The sequence below is a fragment of the Macrotis lagotis genome, chromosome 4 (assembly GCF_037893015.1).
Source record: "Macrotis lagotis isolate mMagLag1 chromosome 4, bilby.v1.9.chrom.fasta, whole genome shotgun sequence".
NCBI lineage: Eukaryota > Metazoa > Chordata > Mammalia > Peramelemorphia > Peramelidae > Macrotis > Macrotis lagotis.
In genome coordinates, this window is record NC_133661.1 from 246,130,336 (window position 1) to 246,148,250 (window position 17,915).

General features: G+C 38.0%; 1 protein-coding gene across 3 annotated transcripts in view; it reads left to right on the top strand.

The window, feature by feature from the left end:
* The window catches only part of VIPAS39 (VPS33B interacting protein, apical-basolateral polarity regulator, spe-39 homolog), a 31,562-nt gene that overhangs the window by 10,850 nt on the left and 2,797 nt on the right, over positions 1 to 17,915 (top strand). For all 3 annotated transcript variants that reach the window (XM_074235636.1, XM_074235635.1, XM_074235637.1), the window contains exons 4-20: positions 278 to 377; positions 1,772 to 1,918; positions 3,535 to 3,573; positions 3,984 to 4,048; positions 4,655 to 4,711; positions 5,242 to 5,334; positions 6,177 to 6,210; positions 6,896 to 6,998; positions 8,044 to 8,071; positions 8,997 to 9,070; positions 10,834 to 10,909; positions 11,305 to 11,439; positions 12,050 to 12,091; positions 13,864 to 13,953; positions 14,309 to 14,395; positions 16,632 to 16,721; positions 17,087 to 17,191. In XM_074235636.1, the coding sequence (XP_074091737.1) occupies positions 278 to 377; positions 1,772 to 1,918; positions 3,535 to 3,573; positions 3,984 to 4,048; positions 4,655 to 4,711; positions 5,242 to 5,334; positions 6,177 to 6,210; positions 6,896 to 6,998; positions 8,044 to 8,071; positions 8,997 to 9,070; positions 10,834 to 10,909; positions 11,305 to 11,439; positions 12,050 to 12,091; positions 13,864 to 13,953; positions 14,309 to 14,395; positions 16,632 to 16,721; positions 17,087 to 17,191 (1,365 nt within the window). The remainder of the gene's footprint in view (positions 1 to 277; positions 378 to 1,771; positions 1,919 to 3,534; positions 3,574 to 3,983; positions 4,049 to 4,654; positions 4,712 to 5,241; positions 5,335 to 6,176; positions 6,211 to 6,895; positions 6,999 to 8,043; positions 8,072 to 8,996; positions 9,071 to 10,833; positions 10,910 to 11,304; positions 11,440 to 12,049; positions 12,092 to 13,863; positions 13,954 to 14,308; positions 14,396 to 16,631; positions 16,722 to 17,086; positions 17,192 to 17,915) is intronic.

Sequence of the window (17,915 nt, forward strand, 5' to 3'; positions counted from 1 at the left end):
ACACTTCTGTCTGGGATTAGAGCTTGAAAGCCCTAAATAATTTAAAATTGATTCTCTGAAACCCAACTTCTATTTTCTGTAATCAATCTCCTTTGTTGTTTTTCTTTGTGAGCATTTTGGGTATGTTAAATGAATTTTCTTTTAAGTACTAATCATTCAGTTTTTTGATTTTATATGCCGAATTCTTTTATCATCTTGCTAAATAAGTTTGGATGCTGATAGAGGGCAGTAGGAGGTAGAGGTGATTTAAGATTCTCAAATTTCTGTCCACTTGCAGTTGAAGGAGTCCAAACGAGCAGTGAACAGCCTTCGGGACATTGTGGATGATGATGATGATGACCTGGAAAGGGTCAGTTGGAGTGGAGAACCTGTGGGGAGTAAGTAGAAGAAATCCAAGGAGGTCATTCTTAAGTTTTATGTCTTTAATAAATGACCCATCAACTTAAAACTAATGTCCCTCTAGGGGTGGCTAGGTGGCACAGTGAATGGAGCACCAGCCCTGGAGTCAGGAGGACCTGAGTTCAAGTCTGGCCTCAGACACTTAATGATTGCTTAGCTGTGTGGCCTTGGGGCAAGCCACTTGACCCCATTGCCTTGCAAAAAAAAAAAACAAACCCAAAACTAATGTCCCTCCCTCCCTTTCTTTCTCTTTCAAAATTCTGTCTGTCATTTTAAAAGTCTGTCCTTGCCTGGGGAGCTTCTGTAGGGTCAGATGATTATAGAATAATTGATTTAGAGCTGGAAGCAACCTTAAAAGCACTCTAGTCTACCCCCTTCCTTTTACAGATGAAGAAACTGAGGCTTAGCAAGGTTAAGTGATTTGCCCATGGTATAAGAAACAGAATTTGAACCCAAGCCCTCATGATTGACAAGTTTCATACACACTACCTTTTCAAAGGTCCATGGAAGATGTAACAAAGAGCTGTTCTGTCTCCTTTTTTTTCCATTTGAGATTGACTCTCCTTATCTTGCCCTGGTTAGAAGTGCAGCAGTCAGTGACAAGGGTAGATACCCATATTAATCAGCATGGAAGTTTTAATTTCCTTATTTTCCCAACTGGACTGTTTTGCAACTTAGGCCTCTACTCTCAGGTTTCTGACTTAAGAGCAAATGCCTAATCCTTGCCCAACCATAGCTCAGAATTCCTGAAGATATCTATCACCAGCCTCAGTCTCCCCAGCAACGGAAAGCAGAGAATGTGCCACCATGCTCTGCCTGTCTACCTTAAATATATATATATATACTATATGTGTGTTTATATATGTTTTTTATTTATACCTTTGTTTTATTCTTATATCCCATTCACTTTTCCATTTAACCCCCATCTTCCACCAAAATCCTCTAAATCCTTTCTTGCAACAGAAAAACTGTTAAATAAACCAACCAAAAAAGCAATAGCTTCTTACAGTATATATGCCATTCTCATCCTTTTTTCTCAGAAAGTACAATTATTCATTCTTTACTGTGTCCTATACTGCTGTGTCAGTGAACTATGGTTGTGAATGGATTTTCATAGCTCTGTCATAACACTATGTTTACTTAGCTACCAAATCTTGCCACCCAGCCATTATTGAACACTATTTAAACTATTAATGTTTAGTTCCTCCTGTAGTTACCCAAAGTCCTCTCTGATTTTAGGAGGTAGGATCAGTTACAAAGCCCTGATCATCTGTGAAGTTTTTAGATACTTCCTGGGAGATAGAAGCATGGGGATTTATTTTTCTGCCTAAAGTTTACTAAATCTACCCTTTGACTTCTTCCTGTCATGTAGGCATCTCTTGGTCCATCAAAGAGACAGCTTCCAGTGGTGGTCCCACCCTTGAGGGACGTGACCAGCTGAAGACTAGAAGCAGTTTATCCTCCTATCCTCCACTACCCAAGCCCATCTCCTCCTATTCTCTGAGTAGCTTCTTCAAAGGTAAAGAAAGAGGAGGTGTGAGAAGCTTCCTCTTCCCTTAGGCATTAGAAGATCCAACTCAACATTTTCTTTTACTCTGGAAAATGATGTGGAAAAATGCTTTGTTGGAGTTGGCAACTAATTCAGTAATCTTTTGTCACTGTCCAAAGCTTTGTGGGCAAGAGGAATTGTGGAGAATTTTGAATGTTTGGATCAAGGGGATGTGTCTTTGGATCTAGGTTAGTAGGGTTGGCACTGGCCAAAGTGCCATTGGTGCAGTGGGAAGAATGTTGGATTTGGAGTCAAAGGACATGAGCTTGAATCCAAGCACTGCCTTTTATCTGTATGGAGCAGGTAACTGGCAAATTACATACATTTTCTGGGCCCCCTAGTTTTGTCATCTTTAAAATTTTGGGATTGTACCAGATGGTGTTTAAGGCCTGTGATCTTCATTACTTTGGGAAGGATGTGGTATAACTGTGATCTTTCATGAGATGATTTTTAAGGTAGGTCACAAACTCAATTCTATTGTGTAATCTTAGGCTAATTTCTAGAAGGTAAAAAGATCTCAGTTTTACAACTGAGAGGAAATTAAGACTTAAGTAAAAGTCACCTACCATGTGCCCCACTGTGCTAAAATATAAGAAAAAAATATAAATATCAGTATGTTGCTGGGGCATATCCCAGCCTTCTTAATTGCTTTTTTCTACTGTAGATGATGAGAGAAGCAAGGAGTTTGAGTTCTGCAAGGTTGGAGAGACAAGTGAGGAACACCAGGACCCTTCAGACAGGTCATCTAATTCAGCCAGTCCCTTGACAGTTTATAACACTTGTGATCCTCTGACCTGGCTGGGCTATCATCTTAAATTCTTGACCAAAAATACTTTTCTATATTGTCTGTCTAAGCTTTTTAAGCTAATTAAAGGGAAGCCTTTACTTTTGTCTTTCCAACCTTAGAGAACTAAAGCTCCCTTCCTCTCAGGATTTGAACCCAGGTTTTTCTTATTTCAAACCTGGTCTGTATATATTATGCCATAGTAGTTTAATAAAAAGTTATATTTTTCATAAAGGCAAATTATATATCTGTGGAGGCCAAACAAAAGAACCCCATCCCAGTTAACAAAAGCATACATTTCATGATTTGGATCATGTGACCAAGACTTTACTCCCACTGGGGGAAACATCAGTTTTCAGTGCCAGTATTTTTGAATTGTGATTAAACCTTTTCTATAGGGAAGGATTCTAGGGGATAAGAAAAACTTGCTCTTAACATTTTAGCCTTAGAAAAATATTTATTTTGTTAATATTGTCTAAATATGACTGTTTTAATAAAGAATTTGCTTAAAATACTTTTATTGTGATTTCAGAATTCTCAATAGTTGTGTTTGCAAGGTTTTTTTTTAGTTAATATGAAAACATTTAGTTAACATTTAGTTAACATTAAAACATTTATGTGTCTCAAGTGAAATGATGTATGTATATAAAATAGTGGTACAGAGCTTAAGCTTGATATAAAAGCCAATTTTTATTTGTTACTTAACTATTTTGTTCTCAGTGGATGTTTATGATTATTTACAGTCCTGGACAATCTTAGCTTGAACCTTGGGTCTTATTCTTCATATGCTCTTTGACTTTAGGAAGAAGCGGACTTGGGAGTTTCCAGTCCCTTTCAGATGGTAGGCATTGGGCTTTGGGGATTGGATTGTCTTCCTTTGCTTGCTGTGGGTAATAGTTTTTGGTCCAATATACAAGCTGAAGAGTTAGGGGAACTAGGAGGCATGTCAGATGAACTCCTTTTGGTACTCTGATTTTAGGAAGAACCACTAAATGTGTGGAAGGAAATATTTTAGCCTTATAAAGGATAAAGTGACATGTTCTTTCCCTCCCACCTCACCATCCCCTTCTAATGGTAGGACTTAATTGTAGAATAATGTCTTGCTTTGTCTGCAGACATGAGGGAGTCACTGTCCTTGATCTTAAGTCTATATGCTAGAGAACCTTTAAGAGAAGGAAGCTGTGCTTAAAGGGAGAAATGACAAGAGGCAGAATTCAGGATGTATTGAGCCTGTTGCCTTTTCTTCCCTAGCCCTCTCAGATGTACCTCCCAAAAACTATGCTCCAGAGCTTCGAAGACCTAAGGGTGAATACAAGGTGCGTTACTATTAGGACCTATACTTTGAAATCCATTGATTTTCATGTGGATTGATAATGGGGGCTTAATTAGGCAGAGATTGTAGTGAAATGGATCAGAAAGAACAACTGATCCCTGAGCAAAGAATTCTCTCTGGGACCAACAATCCAGAGTGTGTGTGTGTTGAAGCAGCTGTAATAAATCTTCCACAAGCTTGGGCCATGGATGAATGCACAGATATTGCCCCAAATTAACATTAGTGTTTGGAAATTTTAAATAGTGGCTTTCGAGTTTCTGGTTTTTGAACTAATTGATTCCATTTATAGTGTCTTTTTGAAGAGTTACAGGAAAGAGTTCCTCTTTCTCCCCTTTTTCCAATGCTTTCAATAAGCCAGAAAAACACTAGCTCTCAGTTTCCTATCAAGGCCATTTTCGACTTTCCAGCTTCTCCCTTCTCTATCTGACTCTACTAAAAACCTCCCCCTTCATGACAAAGGATCTTGTGAAGTCAACCAAGCCACCTAAGATCAAGCCCTCCTGGTACCTGTGAGGCTGGGGTGAGGAACTGGCATCCCAATACCCAGGCCTCTGATCTCAGTGGGGTTCACAAGCTGCTAATATTTCAGGATTACAGCAGTGACTGGAGCCTCAGTGACACAGTCAGGCGTCTGCAGAAGGGTAAGGTAAGAACATTATGGAAAGAAGGGTGGGGGAATTCTTGGGATATTGGGCGCATTGTTTCTATGGAAGGGGGTGTCTTTCATTTTCATATTCCTATTGTGTCATTTAATGAATTTAGATGATTTCTGAAAGAACTGAACATAACAGGTCAAAGGTTTTGTGCCCACTTAAAGAAGTAGTTGGCTTAGGTTGAATGGAAAGAAGTGTGTATGTGATGGAAGGGAAAGGACATGTGGGAATGATCTGATAGCCTTGCTGATCTGCCTTGGGGATATGCTGTGGTCGGGTGATTCAAATTTTAAGACTTCCTCAGGACTACAACACTAGGCTACAAAGTTAATTGGGAAAGGTTTAGAGAGTGCCTGGGGATCTTGATGTAACAACTAAGACTTTGTTACCAGTGGTACTTCCTGAAATTGGTGCCACTCTGGAAAGTTACTGAAAAGAGAGTTTGGGAATATGACTTACTCAAAGCTAGTTGTACAGTTTGGGGATCTTTAATCTGATTTCTTATTTCCTTTTGCCCTACCAGGTCTGCTCCCTAGAGAGATTCCGCTCCCTACAGGACAAGCTCCAACTTCTGGAAGAGGCAGTGTCTATCCATGATGGGAACGTCATTACTGCTGTGAGCTTTATTTTAGAAGCAGGAGACCCAGGAGCCATAAACTTTGGGATTGTGGGTTAAGGTGCCAAATGGGAAGTTGATCTTTTATTTCCCTATGCCTCTTAGTACTCACAATGGCACAGTTACTGAAGTGGGGAATGTTGTGGGAATCTTTTTTCTTTCATTTAATAGTATTTTAATATTTTCCAATTATATGTAAAGATAGTTTTCAATATTCATTTTTTTTTAAATTAAGGCAATTGAGTTTTGAGTGACTTGCCCAAGGTCACACAGCTAGGCAATTATTAAGTGTCTGAGACTGGATTTGAACTCAGGTCCTCCTGACTCCAGGACTGATGCTCTATCCATTATGCCACCTAGCTACACCTCAACATTCATTTTCGTTTGATTTTGAGTTCTAAATTTTTCTTCCTTCTTCTTTTCCTTCCCCCCCTCCCCTGGGAGTCTTGATTGTAACATAGAATCAGTGACTATTTGGAAGTTCAAAAGGGGAATAGGTTACTTTTCTACTCTCGTATTTATCCTGAGGAAGGATGAATGTGAAAGGATATTCAAGGAAGTGGTCGTGTACATGGTCTCCAAATAGTCGTGGTCTCCAAGAAATGATTTCTGAGGGATGTTGTGTTCAAGGCTTCAATCATTTTTGCACCCAGGAACTTGTTCTTTGCCTTAGCTTATTTCTAGTAGGTTTTTTTTTTTTAACCTCTGCTAAAGTACTATTCAAAGGGGCTGCTGAGGGTAGGGCTAGAGAATACCAATTGATGTATTCAAGGCTAACCCTTGAAGTATAGAGTTCTGTAGCCTCATATCATTTATGTTTTATATTCTCTCTCTTTCTTCAGGTTTTGATTTTCCTTAAGAGGACCCTGAGCAAAGGTGAGCACAGTTGGATTAGCTTGTAGTCAAGGGCCTTCCCTCTTGTGTAGAATGATGGCTGGGGGAGTGTACATCCAAGTGATTGGCAGTTCTTTTTTTTTTTTTTGCAAGGCAGTGGGGTTAAGTGACTTGCCCAAGGTCACCCAGCTAGGTAATTATTAAGTGTCTGAGGTCAGATTTGAACTTCAGTCCTCCTGACTCCAGGGCTAACTGCCACCTAACTGCCCCTGCAGTTCATTTTTATAACCCATTAATTGCAAATTCCACTGTGTCTTATACATAGACAAGTAGTTAGGCTAGAATATGAGGGGAATAGGCAGAATGAATTAGTGGAAATTGGAGTTTTCTCATCCATTAATATTCCCTTTAGGCCATGGAGGATATATGATGGAGAGATTTATTCCTGCTATAATTTTGGAAGAAAACTGTTTAGTTAGAAAGGAAGCTAGTTTCACATTTAGCATGATTAGATTATTCTAAATTTTTAAATATCTATTTTTATGGTTGCCTTTTGTTGTTTGCATCCATATACTTTCCAAATTTTTCTGTCTTTTTTTTTCTACCCAGAAAGCCTTTCCATGTAACATAGATTAAAGGGGGGGGGGGGGATAGGGGAAAGCAATTCAGTGAACCAATCATGTGATATGTGATTAATTTTAATTTTTCTACATTTACTTCCTACCAGAGATCCTTTTCCGAGAACTGGAAGTTCGGCAAGTTGCCTTGAGACATCTCATTCATTTTCTTAAGGAGATAGGTGATCAGAAGATGCTACTGGACCTTTTCAGGTGAGAACTATTCCTTCAGTCAACTGTAACAATCAAAGTTCCACATGCGAAATCCCTGTTAGAAATGAAGGCAAGGTCATCTGGTAGCCTGGAAAGAGACATGGGGGATAGGTTATATCTCAGTCACTCTAATTTACTGGCTGTGTTGTCATCTTTAACAACAAGTCATATAACCTCTCTTGAGTTTTAGTTTCATTATCTGTAAAAGAGGGATAATTCTTATACTACCTTGATTATAAAGTGCTATCTAAATGTAAGGCATCATTATTATCAGTTTTTTAAATTTTAGAAATATTTTATTTATTTTGAGTTTTACAATTTTTCTTCCTTCTTGCTTCCCTCCCCCTACCCCCCCCCCCCCCACAGATGGTAGTCTGTTAGTCTTTTCATTGTTTCCATGGTATGCATTGATCTAAGTGAAATGTGATGAGAGAGAAATCATCCTCAAAGAAGAAAAATAAAGTATAAGAGATAGCAAAATTACATAAGATAATGGATTTTTTCCCCCAAAATTGAAGGTAATAGTCTTCATTCAAACTCCACGATTCTTTCTCTGGATACAGATATCATCATTATTTTTATCATTGTGGCTACTTGGCTGCCCCAGTTGTCTGGACCTTTCAGGATAAAATTCTATTCTCATTTTAAACTTCAAACCTATGGCAGGGGCTAGATACCTGTAGGTACTGGACAGTAAGGTTCTATTCCAGGACACCAGCAAAGTGGTGTACTGTTTTACCTAGATTGATGAGTGAAGATAAATGAAGCATTGTATCTGGCTATGGACATTGACCATATATGTGAACTGGGAATTGTAAAAATAAGATGTATCCTTCAAGATTTGTTACACTTTGAGGAAAGGCTGGTGGTAATAGAGATTATAAAGAGAAGAGCATGTATTGGATAGGATGAAATGACTTTGTTGCTCTCAGATCATTCATCCTATGGCAAGAGCTTATATTGAAGCAAGGATCACACAGCATTAGACAAAATTGCAAGGGAGTGGAGCCGCTTAATGATCTGTTTCTTTCTTCTGTGTTCCCAGGTACTTAGACAGAACAGAAGAACTTGCAGTAAGTATGGCCTTACACTACCTTAAGCCGCACAATTAGAACATTAGAATCTACTTTATAATGACATATTATTTTATTTCTTTTGGTGAACTTCCTTTGGATGGGATCTATAAAACTAGACTAGTCTTTTTGGTTCTCGTTTCTAATCTAATTAACTCATCTGGAAGACTAATAAATGTGGCAACTTCAAATTAAGAAGTCTTGGATTTGAATCCTTCCTCTGACTTACACAGATCCTTAAAGCCCTTACATTCTCTTTGTCTTAGTCTTCGTTCCAGTTCTTCATCTGAAAAATGGAGATAATATTTGCAGAACTGATCTCATAGGATTGTATTAAGGTTCAAACTAGATAATATTGGTAGATAAAATGCAGTATAAATTAGACTTGGGTGCTCCTTGAGGGGCAGGGCTGTCTTTTGCCTTTCCTTTATCCTTAACACTTAGCACAGTGTCTGGCTTGATAAACATTTGTTGCTTGGAAAATGGAACCATTAGTTATTATCATAGGACCAAGGTGATGAGATGGAGTCAATAGTGAGCTGAAGAGGCAGCATGGCATAGTAAATCAAATCATTGTCATGTACTTCATGTCCTGCCTCTGTGGCCCTGGACCATTCACTTAATTCTAAAACTTTACACTGCATAACAGTAGCTCATCTACATTAATAGAAGACATCTATCTACCAGGGAGCTCTTAATACCTATGCAATACCACAAAGAAAAAGAAACCTATTTTAGCTTAGAAAGCCAGGGCAAAAGCAACAGCTCCATCAACCCCTTTATTTGATTCTGCCAAATCTGTTGGGAGTTTTGGATACTTTTCCTAGTAAAGTTCTCTGAAGAAATGATACCAATCACATCAGCTGTCCTCTTTCTATGGAATCCAGGCTACTCAGAACTTATCTTTTTCTTTTTCTCTCTGTAGCTGTCCCAGTACCAAGAACATTTAAGCATCCAGGACCCTGAGAAGCGGAAAGAATTTCTTAAGAGTTGCATTGGGTAAGCACATACCTAAACTTGTAGACTTGGTAGATCAGGGTGAGAACCTTAACTTAGAAAGATTCTAGAAGGTGGATTGGTGGGTAACCGGAGGGGAGTTTGCAAAATGATTAGTAGATTTGTGAGACTTGGGTATGGGGGTTATCCTAGCTATACAATGCAGGTATCCTCTTTTACTCTTCAGCATTTCACAAATTTAGAGCTAAGAAGACCCCCAGAGATCATCTCATTCAAACCTTTATTTAATAAATAAGAGGATAAGGCACAGTGAGTAGAATGGTGACCCTTAAGTCAGGAGGACTTGAGTTCAAATCCAGCCTCAGACACTGGTGTTGTGACCTTAGGCAAGTCCTTAACCCTGGTTGCCTCACATCTGGGCTATCTCCAGTTACCCTGATTTATGACTCAAGATAACTCTAGAAGAGAAAGTGAGACTGATGACTTAGCACAACACCTCACTCAAATTCAGTTCACAGGCATGTCATGGTATTACCTCCCTGATATCATGGTCTTCTTCAAAAATGAAGGATGGGGCAGCTAGCTGGTGTAATGGATAGAGCACTGGCCCTGGAGTCAAGAGGACATGAGTTCAAATTTGACTTTAGACACTTAATAATTACGTAGTTGTATGACCTTGGGCAAGTCACTTAATCCATTGCCTTGCAAAAACAAAAAAATGAAGGATAAACTTCATCATCAAGAGATTAATAATCCTGAGGTTATGTAACTTGCTTAAGATCACCCAGATGCACACCTGGGCCTTGAACCCAGATTCTTGACCTCCAAACCCATATATTCCCTACTATGTTATGCCACATCTAGGCTGTGATCAAGTGCTTTGAGTCATTAGGATTTCTGTATCTAAAAATGATCATGGCAGTTGACATTTACAAAGCACCTTAAGGTTTGCAAAGTACTGTTTCATCTTTTTGTGTCTGTTTCCTAAATATCTTAGATATCAGATTTTTATCAGAAATGCTCAATATAAAGAACATTCCCCCCTACTTGACAGCTTTTTATTCTAGATGCACTGATACCATTTTTACAAAAGCTTTTTGATGGGGGCAGCTAGATGGTACAATGGATTAGAGCATTGGCCCTGGAGTCAGGAGGACCTGAGTTCAAATTTGACCTCAGACACGTAAAAAAGTTTATCTAGCTGTGTGACCTTGGGCAAATCACTTAACCCCATCACCTAGCAAAAACAAAAAAAAAATCTTTTTGATATTTACCCTAGTAATTAAATCTATAATTTTTTCTAATATTTACTGTTTTCCCTCTTTTTGATAATTTGAGAACATATGCCTCAGTATCCTCAAAATTGATTTACTGTTAGCACAGACTTCCTCTTCCTGTGTATATGAAATTTCTTCCTTGAATACATTATAGACTGGAATGACTGGGGTTCAGATATAGTGGTGCTATTATTATTGGTAGAGAAAGCATTTGTTAGAGAAATCTTTATAGATATATTAGTATTTTTTTTTTTAGGTTTTTGCAAGGCAAATGGGGTTAAGTGGCTTGCCCAAGGCCACACAGCTAGGTAATTATTAAGTGTCTGAGACTGGATTTGAACCCAGGTCCTCCTGACTCCAGGGCTGGTGCTTTATCCACTGCATCATCTAGCCACCCCGATATATTAGTATTTTGAAGCACTAAACATTCCTTAGTAAAGGTATTAATTATAGTTTGGTTTTGTTTGTCATTTGGAAGAATGACACCTATAATTGGGGAGAGATACTAACTCTTGGGTCTTTTATCAGTTTGCCATTTTCAGTGGAAGATGCTGCTCATGTTCAAGACCATTATACACTTCTGGAACGACAGATCATAATTGAGGTTGGAATCCCCATTTGTCTTCTCTGTGTCAAAGCCTGTCAGGCCTCTCCTTCCAACATTGTCATTTCTGTTCAGCACTAGGGAGAGTTCCAAAACCTTCTGCCTCCAAATATAAATTCTCTTTTCAGCTAGCTAGTTGCTAAGAGTCCTTTTCTAGACCATTTTATCCCATTTTTTTTTTGTTTTTCCTGAGTCCCCTGAAGAATGTTCCTTCAACATGCTATCTTCCCTTAGTTTTTCTGGATCCATCTTGGAATCATTGGGCTGAATTACATTGTTCTGGCCATCTTCTTGGCATTAATGTTTTCTCTTGAATTCTCTGTAGTATTGTTGTATCTTTTAGATTACCCATAGGTTTTGTCTACTTTTCTCTCTTTTGTCCCCATTTGACTCAGGTGAATGATCGACATCTAGAATCTTCAGGGCAGACAGAAATCTTCCGGAAACATCCAAGGAAGGCCTCTATTCTTAACATGCCACTGGTGACAACTCTCTTCTATTCCTGCTTCTACCATTACACAGAGCCTGAGGTATCTGAAAGAGATAAATGTCTAAATTCTCATGAGTTCTTAACCTGGTACACATGGAATACAATATTATAATTAATTTTAAGAGTTGTTTGGGTTTTTGCTCTCAAAGGGTCACTGGATATAGGCACAAATCTGTTTTCACTTGGCATATCTTCAATAATCTGTTGTCAGAGTCTGGTGTGGTTTACCTTGACTGCTAGTCTTGATAGCAACCTCTGTCCAAAGGGGTAACTTTTTTCAGATTAGGGTAATTCGAAGGGAAACACATTTTGGGTGATAGAGAGACAGCAAGACTAGGTGTGAGTGGAGACACAACTTCTAATTTTTTTAATGACTGGTGTATCAGTTTTCCCATTACTTAAGTCTTATTGAAGAATTGAAGAAGGCATTGAGGTTCTCAAACCAGTCTTTTTGTACTTGAGCTATAGTAAAACTCAGACTAAATAGATTTACTATGCTTATATGTTGAATTCTGTAGGTCACAAAGTGAAATGTAGGCAGACCTGGAGACAGGAATAGAAAATGAGAAGTTTTCCAGCCTGGAAGATTCACTGTAATCTATAGAACAGGTAACAAACACAATAATGCTCCTTCTTATTTTTTTTCCCAGGGCACATTTAGCAGTCCCAGCAGTCTGAAAAAAACTTTTAAGGTAAGTATAAATGGATTATTTTTTAATAGCAGCCATATCAGGGAAAATATGAAGAAGTAGGAATAAGGAAAATGAATGATGGAGGGATTGAGAAAAATTGTTGAGACTTATTTAGTCCTAGCAATCAAGTAAGTTCTCTTTTGAACTTCCATAATTGTATTGAGGGTACCACCATCTTTCTGGTCTCCCAGGTCAACAGTCTCAGTGTTAATATTCAATTCCCCATTGCACCTCACTTTCTCCACATGTCCATCCAGTTGTCAAATCTTGCCATTTTGGTCTCAGCATCTCTCATATCAGGTTCCATCTCACTGCTCACAGTTATTACTTATTTTAGAGCCTTATCTTCTTTGACCTAGACTATTGAAGAAACCTCCAGATTGAGCTTTCTATTTATTTATTTTTAATTTAAGGCAATGGAATTAAGTGATTTGCCCAAGGTCACACAGCTAGGCAATTATTAAGTGTCTGAGACCAGATTTGAACTCAGGTCCTCCTGACTTCAGCTGGTGCTCTATCCACTGTACCACCTAGCTGCCCCCTGAATTGAGCTTTCTAGATCCAGTCTCTCTCTTCCTCTCCAGTTCAGGAAGTTCAAAGGTGCCCTATTGTTTGTAGGATAAAATATAAACTCGGAGATCATTTCGAAGATGGTCTCCATTACCTAATGGTTGTGGGTAAAATCCCAGAGAAATAAACTTTGTATCTAATCTAAAAATATATATATATAAACTCCTCTTTGACTTTTAAAATCCTTTACAATATGATGCCAACACATGTCTCCAGTCCGGTTATACATCACTCCCCTTCCACATGCCAAAGTATAAGCAAACTGCCTTTCTTGTCTTTGTCCTCTGCACCCATCTCCCACCTCCATGACTGTGTATATTGGCAGTGTCTCCCTTGCTCTTCCTCCTCATTTCCATTTAATTGAACATCCCTTACTTGAAAAATACATCTTATACACCATCTTGTACATAATACTTATCCTGATTGCTCCAACTTCTCCAGTTGAATCCCTCCTTAAACGATCTTGTTTTTATTCTTTTGTTTTTTGTTTTTGCAAGGCAATGGGGTTAAGTGACATGCCCAAGATCATACAGCTAGGTAATTATTAAGTGTCTGAGGCTAAATTTGTACCCAGGTCTTTCTGATTGCAGGACTGGTTCTTTATCCACTGTGACATCTAACTGCTCTGTTTTTATTTTTTATATCACACACACACACACACACACACACACACACACACCTGATTGAGAAAAAGACATCATTCATTTTTTATCTTTTTTATCCCCAAGGCCTAATACATAGTAGATGATTAATAAATGTTTAGAATATTTGAAACAAGAACTTAAAGTTAGCAAAAACCCTCTACTATACCACCTTGATTCTTCATAGACCACAAGAAATGGTTATTTAGTTCTAATCCAGCAGGAATTTCCTAATTTTTCTTAAATAATCTTCCCCTACTATTGACCTTGAGTAATTCAGAATGTATTGATAGAGGCAGAACCCCAACTATATAGCAGTTATATTTTTTAACCTTTTGGTCCTATCTTCACCCCATCTTTGCTCCTTATTGTACTATGCCAAAATCCCTATCCTCCTCCATATTCAGAGAATGTCTCTTGATTAGGCCCTGTAGATCTCACTGTGGTAAGGAAGCTGCTTGATTATGAGCTTCACTAAGCAGCTGCTTAGCTTGCTCCCTGAAGCCATTGCTGCTTTCTGCCTCTCCCCAGTCTCCTTGATTCCCCATCTTTGTTTTCCAGATTCCTGACAAGCAGTATGTTTTGACAGCACTGGCTGCCCGTGCCAAACTCCGGGCATGGCAGGATGTGGACGCCCTCTTCACCACCAAGGTGGGGTCTCTAGAGCCTTTAATTTTCTCTTACTTAGCTTTACCTTGAAAGAGATATCATCACTTAATTGTCCAGGGATTGCAGAGGTTCCTCTTCACTTCCAGCATAGCGGTGGGATATGCACTTCTAAGTTTCCTGGATAGGCCTGTCTAGTGGGACTTCAGTGCTCTCACTGCTTCTTTTCTGTTCCATCTCTCATGACAACCTTCTTCATGTTTTCAGCTTCTAATTTTCAGTCTGGTTTTCTGTCCTTCAAGTTTTCTGTGGAGCTAATCCTTATTGTTCTTTCTCTCTTCTTTCTTCATACAGAATGTTGGATCTAAGTTGGATTTTGATATCTCTGTTTCTGTTTCAGAATTGGCTGGGATACACTAAGAAGAGAGCTCCAATTGGTTTTCACCGCGTTGTGGAAATTCTGCACAAGAACAGTGCTCCCATACAGGTAGTGTTTCTGTGGGAAGCACTGGTTCGCAGAAAACCTGCTCTTTCTGCTGAAGGAAACCAAAGGTGGTGTTAAAGACTGGAGCACAGGTGCTCTCTGAAGAAAGCTTCATTCCACCCCTTAGAAAACTTCTCTGACAAATTTAGGAATATTTGTTTTTGTTGAATCCCACAGGAAATTGAGGCATAATGTTTACATGGCAGAAAAGGAACTCCCAGGGAGGGTCAAGGACATGGGTTTGTCAGATATGGAGCTTGACCTGCTCTGACTGTGAGGTTCCAAGAAGAACAAATGATTGCCTCCTCCCCCCACCCTGAGGTGCATGGAGAGATTTAATAAAATCTACTCCATTTCTCTATTTTTAAATGTTTTTGTTATGAATTTAGTAAAAATTAAAGATGACATTTTAGTTTTCAAGAAAAACAAAAAGGAATTGTATATGAAATTGAACTTGTGTTATATATATAGTTTGATATTTTTTCTCTATTACATAGAGCTTATTTTTTCTTTTTTTTATTCAAATTTAAATATGGCAATTTTAATCCTGTTCTGCTTCTCTGTGTCTTGTACTTCCTTTTGCTCTCTTTGTTTTTTTTTAAAATGGTTCATTGATAGTGAAAAGAAAAATAAAAAACTCTTCATATAAGTATATTCCCCAAAACAAATTCACACGTTGTCTAAAAAAATGTATATCTCATTCTGCTTTTCTGTCAAAATTGTGAAAAATATGGTTCATCAGGGATCTGGAGTTGAAATTGCCCATTTCATTTATCATATTTTACAGTATTCTTATTTTTTTAAATATTTTATTTATTTTTCTGACTTTTCAGCTGCCTTGATAATTTTCAACAGATATTTTTTGGCAAGGTTTTGAGTTTCAAATTTTCTCCTTCCTTTCCTTCCCCTCCCCCGACAGAAAACAATCTAATATAGATTATGCATGTTAACTATATTAAATATCAATCCATATTAATCATCTGGTAAAGTAAAGTTATATTATAAATTGTTCTATTAGTTCTTTCCACTTCACTCTACACCACATCTTAACAGGTCTTTCAGGTTTCCCCAAATTCATACATTTTGTCATTTCTGAAATATAATATCCCATTATATTTATGTACCATAATTTGTTCAGTCATTCTTCAATTGATGGATACCTCCTTACTCTTCACTCTTTGCTACAACAAAAAATGTTTCAGTAAACATTTTTGGGTCTTTTCCCTGTCATTCTTTGATCTTTTTGGGGTAGATTCCTAAGGGTGGTCTCAAAGGACATACACAATTTAATGACTTTGTAGGTAAAGCTCCAAATCAATTTTCTAAAATGGTTGGATTATTTCACAACTCTATTAGTAATACTTCCCATAGTCTCTTCCATAATTTAGAAGGGTTTTAATTTACATTTTTCATTAGTAGTGATTTTAGCATTTTCTTTCTTTAGTTTTAATATCTTGTCTATTTTCTGTCTTTTTTTTTTGCAAGGCAAAGGGATTAAATATCTTGCCCAAGGTCATACAACTAGGTAATTATTAAGTATCTAAGGCTTGATTTGAGCTCAGGTCCTCCCGAATCCAGGGCCAATGCTCTAGCCACTGCACCACTTAGCTGCCCCTTGTCTTTCTTCTTTTGAAAACTATCTGTTCATGTCCTTTAATGTATATTTTTTGGGGTGGGCAAGCTAGGATAGAGCACTGGACCTGAGTTCAAATCTGGCCTCAGACACTTAATAATTACCTAGCTGTGTGACCTTGGGCAAGTCACTTAACCCCATTGCTTTACAAAAAGTAAAAAATGTATAGCTATTGGAAAATGACGTTTTCTCTATACTTTGGGCAGCAGCCTTTTGTCAGATTATTTTCCCAGTTAAATGGTGACTACATTGATTTTGTTTGTGTAGAAACTTCAAATTTATATATGTTTACATATTTGTGTATGATGCTTATTCTTACAAATTATTTTATGTACATTTCATCCTTTCAAGAATCCTATAAGACATAACTAAGTATAGGGATTATCACAATTATAATTTTGGAAGTGAAGAAACTGAATTTTGGAGAAGTTACTTGCTTGAAGGCCAGACAGAACAGAAGCGCAGAATCAGGATTTAAATCTGTCTTCTGACTGCAAATACACTTTGTACTCTATACTGTTCTCTGCACTTTATGCTAGTTCTTATTGGATATCTGTCTTTACTGGCTTAGAAGTGTGTAGACCTCTAATGTCTCTTCTCCCACAGGTCTTACAGGAGTATATACGACTCGTGGAAGATGTGGACACAAAGTTGAATCTGGCTACCAAATTTAAGTGTCATGATGTTGTCATTGAAGTAAGTCCCAGAAGAAAAGGGCCCCTGGATTAGACCTTCAGTAGGCCCTTGAAGAATAGAAGAATACATTTAATGTCCTTAATTACCTGCTTGCTTTACTTTCTGTATATTGGGCTATGTAACCTGGAAAAAATTGGGCTGAAGCCAGGATTCTGTCCTGTTTTCAGCTGCCTTGCTAACTTGCTGTATATTCTCTAGTGAGTTGATTTATAAAAGGCTTCTCTCTCCACGTGGCTCTGTTGAAGCCCATCCATAATTCTATTATTATCCTCCACTCTAACCACCATAAATTTTATTTCTGGTATATTCACTTAAGAAGGAGGTAAGGAAACAAAATAGATGGTTTCTTTTGTTTTGTTATTCAGACATATCGGGATCTAAAGGATCGGCAGCAGTTACTAGCTTACAGGTGTAAGGTGGATAAAGCATCTGCAGAGGAAGAAAAGATTGACAGCCTTCTTAGTAGTACGGTGAGCAACTTAGATTTGTCTTTCTGTCGACCTCAGGAAACAAACTGTTCACAAAGGACTTGCCAGAGATGTGCTCCCAAGCCCTAGATAGAATAATAGTTATCTGAACAGATGGTCTTTCAGATGAGTCTTGATGCCAGCATTGTTTTGATTTGAGCAGTATTTCTTTTGAGGTTTGGGATGAAATTGGAGTTATTATCTGAAGGTAACAGTTCCTCTCTGAGGGTCTTTGGGTTGGACCTCAGTTGTTGTGCATAGATTAAGAGTAAACTGGAACTGGAAGACGAATTGAGGGTGTCTATAAAATGTTGGTTTCAAGATACTATATTCAAAACAACTAGACTCTTAGTAAGTAGAACTGGGTTACAATGGTGATAACAAGTAGGTAGAATATCTGTTTAGTGATGGCTGACTGGCAGAGGGACTGACATTTAATCCCCTTTTTAGATATTTTCTGAGTCTGCTTTGTGGTAATTTTCCATTACCAGAATTTTTCAATGTTTTTATAAATTTCACCTGGAGGAGCACTAGCCTAATTAGTCCTGAAGATTACAAAGATAAGTTTCATGTTCCTCATGGGAAGAGTTCTTTTTGCCTTTCCTTCACTCTGCTTGGAAATATGTTTTTGCTTTGCAAGCTCTTTAGTCTTTCTAGAGGGATACAGTTTGGGAGACACTAAAGTCTAATACTGACCATACTTTTGCATTGTCTGTTCTTTTTTTAG